The sequence below is a fragment of the Cotesia typhae genome, unplaced genomic scaffold (assembly GCF_013202065.1).
Source record: "Cotesia typhae breed Kobodo isofemale line unplaced genomic scaffold, CoteBio_Ctyphae contig_5, whole genome shotgun sequence".
NCBI classification, from domain to species: domain Eukaryota; kingdom Metazoa; phylum Arthropoda; class Insecta; order Hymenoptera; family Braconidae; genus Cotesia; species Cotesia typhae.
Window position 1 is genome coordinate 9,244,841 of NW_027423757.1, and position 11,491 is coordinate 9,256,331.

The 11,491-nt window shown below is 30.5% G+C and overlaps 3 protein-coding genes across 3 annotated transcripts; 1 reads left to right on the top strand and 2 right to left on the bottom strand.

Annotated features, from left to right (window-relative positions):
• Positions 1 to 1,010: 1,010 nt before the first annotated feature.
• LOC141530542 (stress-associated endoplasmic reticulum protein 2-like) lies at positions 1,011 to 3,580 on the bottom strand. The gene is made up of 3 exons (XM_074247710.1): positions 3,241 to 3,580; positions 2,772 to 2,844; positions 1,011 to 1,826 (listed from the first exon to the last, which is right to left on the bottom strand). The coding sequence occupies exons 1-3, from the start codon at positions 3,322 to 3,324 to the stop codon at positions 1,789 to 1,791; spliced, it is 195 nt and encodes a 64-aa protein (XP_074103811.1). The 5' UTR covers positions 3,325 to 3,580; the 3' UTR covers positions 1,011 to 1,788.
• A 611-nt stretch (positions 3,581 to 4,191) lies between these two features.
• LOC141530655 (GPI ethanolamine phosphate transferase 1) lies at positions 4,192 to 8,468 on the top strand. The gene is made up of 8 exons (XM_074247888.1): positions 4,192 to 4,753; positions 4,828 to 5,048; positions 5,889 to 6,108; positions 6,195 to 6,480; positions 6,560 to 7,025; positions 7,109 to 7,445; positions 7,522 to 7,921; positions 8,028 to 8,468. Exons 1-8 carry the CDS (start codon positions 4,524 to 4,526, stop codon positions 8,433 to 8,435), a joined length of 2,568 nt encoding a protein of 855 aa, XP_074103989.1. The 5' UTR covers positions 4,192 to 4,523; the 3' UTR covers positions 8,436 to 8,468.
• Positions 8,464 to 11,064, bottom strand: Sf3b2 (splicing factor 3B subunit 2). The gene is made up of 3 exons (XM_074247889.1): positions 10,924 to 11,064; positions 8,746 to 10,849; positions 8,464 to 8,659 (listed from the first exon to the last, which is right to left on the bottom strand). Exons 2-3 carry the CDS (start codon positions 10,819 to 10,821, stop codon positions 8,588 to 8,590), a joined length of 2,148 nt encoding a protein of 715 aa, XP_074103990.1. The 5' UTR covers positions 10,822 to 10,849; positions 10,924 to 11,064; the 3' UTR covers positions 8,464 to 8,587.
• Between the last annotated feature and the right edge of the window lie 427 nt (positions 11,065 to 11,491).

Consider the following 11,491-nt stretch of genomic DNA (forward strand, 5'->3'; position numbering starts at 1 on the left):
TATAACAACGAACGACGATTGGAAGTCAACGTGTCACACTGACAGAGAGGCCCTTCTCATAATAGGTCATGCTAGAACAAAACAATGATCAAGAGAGGATGTCGATAACAGATATATTCACCTGACCACTACACTGCAAATGAATGTCATAGTGGTAATAGTGGGATACTGGTAGTGGTTTCATGACGATTGACTCGCACTCATACACGTTTATTTCGCGTCACCTCAACTACTGTCAGTCTCTACATCATCACTTTATTATGGAACTCGAATAGTCAATGCATTTAAATTTCAAATGATACTGGTGTGATTTTCAATACAATAAATTTTAATTTAAATTCAAGAACCTCTCACACAATTACTGTTTGTCATATTTTCCGTTTAATTCAATTTTATTTTATTTTTTAAATCACATCGGTTATCATTATATTATTTATTGTTAATAAATCTATGAATGAATGTGATTTTAAGCGTAACATTGACGATGATAAAACATTTAAGAGATAAAATGAATTTTAGAGGAATAAAATTCTCCCTTTTATCAATAAAATTTTATTCATTTTTTTATGTCACTATAAAGATTGTAGTAAAATCTCATCTTGGATTATTGCGATCTATTATTCACAAAAAGGTCAAACAAAAAATATAATATTTATTTTAATATGAATAATTTTAGGAGTATAGATAAATAAATAAAATTTATATCTTATATTGTTACAACTATTTTAGAATTGAATTTAAAATTGAAATTTTCATATTCTTCATTAATAATCAATAAATTTATATCATTTTTTGAAAATGTAGAGATTGAGTAAAATATTTTTAACTCCCTTTCATGACATCAGAAGCTGAACTCGGTAATCGATAGAAAAGTTTTCTGTGCTTTTAAACTGATGCAAAAATAAATTTCTTTGTACAATTCAAAAATTAATTTTTGTATAAAATTTATTAAAATTAATTGCAAGCATTATTATAACTATTGAGACAAGAAATAATTGGAACACAAAATATTCTTTTGTAATAATGATAATTTATTTAATAATACATAGTCAGCGTAATTACTTACTTAAAGTAATTACAAAGTAAATTGCGAAAAGAGATGTTGTTGAATAAATTATAAACACACAATTAATACATGAATTTTTTTATTTAAAATGGAATGCTTGGGATTGTTAAAAATAATTAATACTTATATTTACAAATGTGCTGTAATAATCAATGGAAGAGCTTAATAATGAACATAATAGTAACAATTATCGTTTTATTATTATGAATATTATTATTTTAAGAATTATTAGCACAGAGATATATGATGTAATTTATATGTATTCGTAAAAACCCGCACATTCCATTGAATTAAAGACATTAAAAATCAAATAAAAGAAAATTAAATTTTACAAATAATCATACATAATTTCGATTTAATTAAATATTTCAATAAGTTTAAAAAACTCCTTTATTTCTTCCATTGATAAAAAAATTTATAGACAATTCATCAAAATTTAAATATTTAAACGCTTATAAATGCTAGGTTTTTCATAAATAAATCTTTGAGCTTATTAGCAATAAACAAATAAAATAAAAAAATACAGTAATTTTGTAGGTAGTAAAATATCGTACGAGCCTTAATTTGATAATCGTAAAAAATTGATGAATATTATTTCTAGATTCCAGTCAATTGTGAGTTACAATGAGGTAATTAATAATTATTTCAGTTTTTCTTTTCTGTAACATTATAAGTTGTCAACATCGATGTTGGCTCGTCATTTTTTTTTATTTATAATTTATTTATGCCATCCGGATACTCTGTATAATTTGGAATATAGCTGAAAAAAAATAAAGGTATTTTATTTATTTTGTAAACGATAAAAATAATAAAATTAATAAATAAATTATTAGTATTTGAAAATAACATTAAATATTAATAAAAAAAAAATTTTTTACTCAATATTTTAAAGACAAGAAAACTATCTAATCAAAAGCTATGTAATTAAAAATTAATCAAAGAGGTCATACGATAATTATAACTCCAAACTTAATCGACCATCGAAGTTTAAATTTAATTGTTTATTTTATTGATTCCGTACTTAAAAATTTTAGGTCAATAAATCTATTCGTAATTCTAATAATTCTACTTTTATATCAAATCTTGGAAGACTTATGTCTCATTTTGAAAATTAATACTTGTTTTTAAAGGAAAAAAATTTTTTTCTATTGAATCACATGAATAAACAGTATTATATGTTTATATTGTTGGTCATTATAAATTAACTATTTGTACAGATACATAAATATTGACAAAGTTGATAAAATTTTCAAGTGATCACTTTAAATGCATTTTTGATAAAAAAAAAAAAAAAAAAAAACAATAAAGAACAACGCTTTAGAAGAAAATGAATAATTTAAATTTTTTATAAAAAATCTAGAAATTTTAATTAAGTCAATTAAATTTATCTTTGAAGTTTACGTAAAAAAAATAAATATTTTATTTATGTTTAAATACTATGACGCTGAAGTTAGCAGACACGACAATTGTTTGATTTTTCTTGAAAAATGAACTAAGCATAGAAAATTATTTATAAAAATGTAATTTATAATTTTTCACAGCTTCTAAAGATGAAATTTTTAAATAAAATTTTCTTGCTATGATTTGTTTGGTAAAAAAAATTCTAAAAATTATCAGACGTCTCTCAACTTCAGTGTCATCAAATACTTTATGAAATTAGTTAATTTTAAATGACCCATTTTGTTTATATTTAAATAAAAACTACCTGATCCACAGACAACAAAGATGAAAAGAGCGAGTAGCCAAGGTCCCACTGGTGATCCTTCTTCTTGTGGTTTCTGCCAAATAAAATATAAAAATGAATACATACTCCAATAATTTATCAACATAAAATTATTTATTGAAAATTGACTCGATATAAAAAAAATTTTTTAACTAATTTTAAAAGCTACAAAAATTAATAATTATAGTAAATAAATATTATTATTAAAATATAAAAAAGTTCAAACGTTGTTTAAAGTTTTAACCTAACTTTTAAAAAACCAAAATAAATGAAAAAAAAATTATAAATAACAAAAAAAATATATGTAAAGCATGTGTACATAATAAGTAATAGTAAATAATTCTAAAAAGTCAAAAAAGTAAATTTTAAAAAGAGCACATGACAACCAGCTGTTAAGTATGATATTATAAAAACTAGACTTACTTATTATACATTAAAAATAGTTACTCACCGATGATTTAGGAACATTACCACGCAAAGTAATGTTCTTGGTGGCTTTTTCATTAGCAATGCGCATTCTTTGTTTAGGTGCCATTATAATTGCAATAAAATAAATTAGCGTTTAATATTAATTAATAGATTGATAAATTAAACACTCGCGTGTCGTATGGTCAATAGAACCAATTGAATATGTACACCCGTATCTACGGCAACTGATTGTTCCTTACTATTTACCCACTTATCGGCTTTTACCAATTCTTATATTAATTTTTGTCGTTGTGTTATTTTTTATCTAGATGTGGTGGTGTCACAAAATAACAGTAAGCTGCTGTAGTGACGTTTCTCTACATACGTCTAAATCTGCGCAAACGTAAGCGCAATCGCGTTGACACGTGAAAATGTTTACGTCGACCAACTTATTCCACGTTTAACACTACGTTAGTCAATTACAATTATTTCAATTATTAATATTATTCTTAATTGTTATTATTATTTAAAAGTGACAAACATTGTCTTTTAAACATTTCTTTAAATTACATTTCAAAAAAATTTTTTATTGTGTTATTATTGTTAATTTAATTAATTTATTAGTTAATTATTTAATAAATAAATAATTAAAATAATTATTTATAATAATTTTAATAAATATAATTAATTTTTTAATAATTAAAAAAGTGAGAATTTTAAAAAGTGTACAACGTTAGTCAAAATAACCTTACTTTTATAATACTGAAGTTAGCTGTCAGCTGTCAATTTTAAAAATTTTTTTAACAAATTAATTACAATAAAAAAATTCTTCTAAAAATTTTCACTTGTAATGTTTATTAATTTTTACATGTAATACTTTTTAATTAATGTTTTTTTTTTTTTAAATAATTTAATTGCTATAAATATATAAAAAAATTTTTATATCTGTCAACTTCAGTGTTATCCTCATTTAATTATTTTCAAACGATTTTTATCGAAAATGATGACTAATTATCATTGAAATAAGTTTTTATCAATGAATATTATCAGTAATGTTGATATTACTGGCATTAAAGCTCCAAATTTATGAAAATAAAAAAATAATTACGATAGGAGAGTCATCTTGAAAGAGTTCAGTAGACTAAATTAATTTTTTATAGAATGTAAACAAAATTCCGACTATCGAAAAAAAAAATTTTATAATTTTAGTATTAAAGTATTTATATAAAAGTATTTAAAAAAATTAAAAAAATATAACCAAAGCTTTAAGTAGTCAATTTATAAGTAATCAACGAATTAGCAGAGTACAAGTTCTAAACTAAAAAAATGACAGGCCACAAACAATCTACAGAAGGGTATTTATTCGGAATATGTGGCCTAATAGTGCATTTAGTAATTTTATGGGGTGTATTGGATGCCAATTTTTATTCGCCAGTATTAAATGACTTGCCAGTAGTTGAACCTCTCTCAGGAGCACCAGCCAAACGTTTGTTTTTATTTGTCGCCGATGGAATGCGGTACAGAACATTCAACTCGGAGCCGGCACCTTTTCTCAAGTATTGAGCGTCTTTTATTTATTTTTGTTATCATTGAAAAATATTAAATTTTTAATTATTTTTGTTTTTTTTAGGAACATCATTAAGACACAAGGAACATGGGGTGTGTCTCACACAAGAATGCCGACAGAATCACGACCTGGGAATGTGGCGATAGCTGCTGGCCTTTATGAAGATCCAAGTGCTTTATTCAAAGGCTGGAAGGAAAATCCAGTTGATTTTGATTCGGTTTTCAATCAGAGTTCTATGGCATGGGCTTGGGGAAGTCCTGATATTATTCCAATGTTTGTCAAAGGTATTTTACAATTTTTTTATAATCAAATAATCTGAAAAATTTTGACAATAGTTGCAAACTTGATTGATTATTTTATAAAAATAAATGCTAAAATAACTTTGGTATAAAATTTTTCAATTAATTAAAAACATGAAAATTAACTTAACAGATAGTTGATAATTTTAAGAATTTTTGTAAAAAATAAATTATGGCAAAAAAAATTGACATTTAGAAATTTTAAAAAACTACAAATGCAATATTTTTAAAATGATTTTTTGAAAGAAATTTTCTTTGTTAAAAAAAATTTTTAAATTGTCAAGTGACAGCTAACTTTAATGTCATATTAAAAACTAGCAACCTTGTAGTCACTAAGTGACTGCTGTAACTTGTGAAAAATAAATAAATAAAATTTTGCTCTATTAAATATTGACTTTTGTTAAATTGCACTGTAATTTTTTAAATATTGACGTCTTTAAAAATATAAGCTCATCTCGATGTTACACTCATCAAGAGCTTTCATTTGAGTACCCACATGCATTTTCATATATTTTTCATATATACATATATATATGATATATATAAATATATGAAAAAATGATGTGGGTACTTAAATGAAAGGTCTTGATGAGTGTAACATCGGGATCAGCTCATATCTTTAAAAATGTCAATATTTCACGAGATACAAGGTCATTTCTTAATTATGTATTTAAAGATAGAGCATTTTCGAATTTTGCTTATTCTCTTAATAATATAGATTATTTATTTTTTTTAATTATTTAAAATACTTGTAAAAATTTTTTAAATGTTTAAATTATATAAAAATTAATAATTCTAATTTTATAAAATTATTTCTAAATAAAGGTAGTCATTTAAACGTACGCGGTGACAGCTATCCAGCAGAATGGCAGGACTTTGACAAAGCTTCCAATTCTCCTATAACTCTAGATTCATGGGTTTTCAAAAAATATTTTGAATGGCTGGATAGAGATGCAATAAAAATAAAAAGTAGAAAAGGAGTTCTTTTATTTTTCCATTTACTTGGTTGCGATACCGCAGGACACGCCAGCAAACCCCATTCAAAGTACGTACAGCTGTAATTATTTATTACCAATTAGATAGATGTATTTAATTTTTATCATCACAGACTATATTGTGCTTTGGATTCAGAGAGTATAAAGAGTGCTTAAAATTCGTCGACCAGAAAATTAAAGAAGTGGTAAAAAGTGTTGACAAATTTTTTGGAGACAGTCGCACGGCTTACATATTCACTGCTGACCATGGAATGACGGACTGGGGCTCGCATGGTAGTGGCTCCGATGACGAAACTGAGACACCTTTTATCGCTTGGGGTGCTGGGGTTAGTCATCTGTCAGGTCGTCGTGATATCGAGCAAGCAGACATTGCACCTCTTATTTCATCGCTCCTCGGAATTTCCATTCCCGTCAACAGCGAAGTATGACCTTTACTATTAAAATTAATTACTATGAAAACGAATTTTTAATTACCGATTTTTTGTTATTGATTAATTACAGGGAGTTTTACCAAGATTATACTTGCAATCTGGCAATCAGGAATACGGAGCACGTGCTCTATTGAACAATATAAAACAATTATTGAACCAAGTAAAAGGAAATCGTTTGTCTGCTAGTGGCGAAGGCTCATCATATTCAAACTGGCGTGAACGTGAATTAGAAAAAATGATAGATAAAGTTGAAAAACTGTTACATGACAATAAAGTAGTCGAAGCTATAAGAGTAGCAGAAGAAACTGTTGAAAAATGCAAAAGCTATTTATATTATTATCGTCAGTACCAAAAAAATCAATTAATTGTTTATTTAACTTTGATGTGGCTTGGATGGATTGTTTTGTTGGTACTAAAAATAACTGGGACTCCACGAAGTCACTTAAATAATACTTACAAAGTCAAAAGTGCATATCATACTCTACTTAATTTATCATTTTTGATCGCTTTAGTAACATTGATTACTGAACACTTTTGTAAATATCAAATTTTATTTTGTTTTTTTAATTACAATAATATAATAATATAAAAATTGCTAATTAATTTATTTGAAATTTAGTTTCAGGTAGAAAAGACTCTAGAGTTATATATTACGGCATAGCAGCGCTTATATTTGTCTGGCTTGGATTTTGTGCGCCTTTGGTGTTAGTTCCAGTATATCATGTCAAAAAAAATGAACCAATAAGAATAATAATCGGCGGTACAGTTTTATTGTTATTAACCATGTCTGCTGGTTTATTTAACAAATTATTCTTTAGCTTAGCAATGGTAATAACGGCTATAATACAGAAGTTGACAATTAAAAATTCTGATAAACTATTAATCTTAACGGCTTTAGCGCTTGCTATTTATCCGGCATTGCCTATTGTGAAACCAGATCCTCAGACTGGAATAGTGTATGTACAACTAATTATTTTAAATCCCTCGATTATTTTTTAATCACTAAATTCAATGACCGATTTAATATTACAGACTGATAAACGTGGCTGTAGCAGCGGTGGCTTTGATTATACACAATTTGCCATCCCACATTTTGATAATTGAGTTGTTACGCCTAGCTCTGACAACCCTGATATTGACTGGTGATATCGACGGTAGAACAGGACTGTCGTGGATTATTTTAGCTTCTAGTCCAATCAGTATATTTCTGCACCCCGCAGATGACGTAAAAAAAAGACTAACTGGGGTAACTTACGGCCTATTTTGCCCACTGGTATTACTCTCAGCTTCTTACGAGCCTCAAGTTTATTTACTGCTTGCTATTCATTTAATGACACTGCTGGACAACGACAATAATGATGAGGAATTAAAATCAACTGGGCATTGCAGAAGATCATTGAGCCCATCTGATACCGTAACAGCTGCGTACTTCGTATCCTTTTTAAAGACTCACTTGATTTAAATTTTTTAATCAATCAAGAATTTTATTTTTTTTCTCGTAAGTTAGAAAAATATTAATCCTTAATTTTATCTATCAGATGCTGTACATACTTCTGTCATTTTTCGGAACAGGAAACATGGCGAGCATAAGTTCATTCGACCCGATGTGGACCAAACATTTCATCACACTCTTTTCACCCTTCACAATGTCAGCATTGATTTTATTAAAACTAGCGATTCCATTGATTTTAGTCGGATGTGCGAGCCGCGTGCTGGCGTCATCTTCAATATTCTTGGCCGTTTTGCTGCTGGGTGACTGCCTGTCATTGCCGCTAATATTTACCGTAACGCCTCAAGGCAGCTGGCTAGACATCGGCACTGCAATAAGCCGTTACGCTATCGCAGTAACACTTCCATGTCTCTTTTTAGTTCTCTACCATCTCTCGAGTCCACTAATGACTGTTGACTTCTCATCACGAAAAACGCTGAAAAAGCATCTAGTTTAATTTTTTACTTCAATAAACCCCCTAAAAATTTTATTTTTTATTGTTGATTTTTTTTTTATTTTATTTATTTATTTATTTATTTTTTTTTTTTAATTCAATAGTAGAACTTATTACACGATAAATAATTGTCGACAAACACATATAAATCTGAATTAAAATTTAAATTCCTTGTATTTTTTGGATGATTTCGTCTCAGATTGTCCTTGCTGGCGCTTCCGTTTGCTCTGTAACAAAAATAACCAATAAAATTAATGATATAGCTCAAACTACTCCAAAAAATTTACTAAAAATAAAATAATAAATAAAATACCTTTTGTCGTTGGACATGATCTTGTAACATGTCAGACAAGTCTTCGCGTCGTAAATGAGCCTGCCTGGAGCGCATAGTTTCTTCATACCTCGAAGCCATGGCTTCAGAGTCGAGGTCGAGCTCACTAGGATCAAGAGCCACTTCGACAGTGCCATCTTTCTCGACCCTCGACTCAGAAGCCGAGCCACTTATGCCTCGTCGAGCCGCAGCGATGACAGACGGCGGGGCTTGCCCACCGGCTCCAGTCATATCATACACATGAGTGCTGCCCATCATGCTAGCACCCAACCCTTCAGTACGCCTTTCTTGGAGCACCGTGTACAGTGCCGGAGTATCACCACCCTCCATTTCACTCTCAATTTTCTTCTTTCTCAGTTCAATGGTTTCTGGAGTTTCAAGACCCGCAGGGATAGAAGCAATACCACTGGGAGTGATAAGACCCTCGGCTCCGGGAGTAATCAGACCACTGCCATCACCATCGACGTCTTTGCCATCAGGATCACCTTCGCCGTCCTCGCCATCTTCATCCTCGTCTTCTTCACCAGAAGATTCTGACTCTGGCTCTCCCCACATTCCACGATCGACTTCTTCGTCCATAATGTCACCACCAAGAGGTCTGGCGACGCCAAAAACGTCTCCGTAGAGCGGTCTACCAGTCTCGTCAACCGGAGGCTTACCCCATCCACCAGCGTGATACCCAAAGGCGCATCCTTCTGGAATGGGTGCGTTTAATCCTGGAATTTTCAAGTTTGGATAACTCGGCGGTGGTCCGTATCGCTGCATGGCGATCAACCACGGTGGAGGCACTTTGTGGCAATTAGGACCCACCGGCATACCCAGAGCAGTCCTCAATTCATCAGACAGCTCACCAGGTTTCTTTTCTTTCAGTCTAGTCTCGAACTCTTTGCCTTCGTAATACAAATCTCCGTGGATGGTCATACGCGGCTTTGTTTGCCACTTGAAAAAAGCATCATGAAGCTTTTGATAATCAATATCAATCTTACCCAACTTAGGTCGAGCTCTTTCGCGCATTTTGGCCTTGAGAGTCCGCCCGTCATCACGCTCTTGAAGACTTGCCCGCATTTCAGTAATACCAGTCCGTTTGATAAAGTCTGGAAGATCAAACGGAGGCTTTTCAATACCTCTTTTTCCCTGCAAGTACTTTCTCTTGAAGCACCAATGACGTGGTACAGGTACAGTGTTTCTGTGTGCTTTAAGTTGGACTAAAAGCTTAGGGTCGCGAGCTGTTACGTCGTGCATCTCAACGACGTCCGGTCTACCAACAAGTTGTTTGAGTTCTGCGACACTGAGACGCGTCAGACGTTTTAGCTTTCGCTTTGACAACTTAGGAGCTCCGTTTTCGCCAATGGCTGGATTCTGCTGCTGCGGGCCTCCTTCTTCGTCAAAATCGTCGAGCATTGGCACTTTACTGGGCACCATCATCACCGGCGGAGGATACTGGCCTATAGCTTCATCTTTATCTTTATCGCCAGTTGAATCCGGCTCAACAATTCGGAACATTTCAAACACTCTAGCAAACTGCCGGTACATTGGTTCCAATTCTGTTATTGTAGGAATTTCCTGGACATACTCGACTTCTGGAGCATCTGAATCCGCAGCCGAATTCTCGGCATTCTTTGCTTTCTCTAAACTAGTAATCTTAGTAGTTTCATTATACCTCTTCTTCTTCTTCTTCTTTTTCTTTTTCTTCTTCGCTGTTTTGTTATTACTGGATTTATTATTACTATCGACTTTTTCAACTACAGCCGTATCGGTTTCCGTGACGAAATCTATTGGTGGTTCTTCGCGGGTGACCAACTCACGCGGTGGAGACGTACCTGGTACGGAAATATCGTTAGGATCGGCTCCAAGTTCTTTAGCGCGTTCATTTTTGAAAGCCAGCGCTTGTTCCAGGGCTGATGGCAGTTTTACTATTTCATTGTTTTCTTGTTCTTCTACAGATTCTAGCGGTGGTGGAGGTGGTGGTGGTGGTGCTGCTTGGTTTTGTTGCATGTCCAAGGGTACTGGTACTTTCAAACTCAGCAAACTTGGCAGTGGATTTGCCGGATCACTCATCGTGATAAATTTTTAATACACTTTAAATCTACAATAAAAAAATTTCACTTATAATTCTAAAAATTACAATTATTTATTATATGATCAATTCAAAAGACTTACCAATAATTGTGTTATTAAAAATTTAATGAAATGTCATAATCAAGTAATTGAATATGTTTTTTTTATACAAAACTGACTTAAACGCTATCATCAACGTTTATACTCGCTATGAGGTTATAATTTTATTGGAAACACCCTTAAGCCGAAGAATTTATCAGAACGCTAATGTAACTGCACATAATAATAATAATATGAATTTGAGTATGACACTGAAGTTGGCAGACATTAAAAATTATTTAAAAATTTTATAATTATGCAATTATTATAAAAAAAATTTAATCAAAAAATTTCATATGTGAAAATTAATAAAAATTAGAATTCAAAATTTTTAGAAGTATTTTTTTATTGTAATTAATTTGTTATTAAAATTTTTAAAATTGACAGCTGACGGCTAACTTCAGCATTAAGTTTGAGTTGCAGCGCCTCTAACGGCTATAAATGGCAAATACAAATTTTTTAATGATACTGAAATCAGCAGGCATGTGACAATTTTTTAAATTTTTACAATAAATTAATTATGATAAAAAAATATATTTTTGAAAATTTGCTCTCATAATTTTTTTTAATT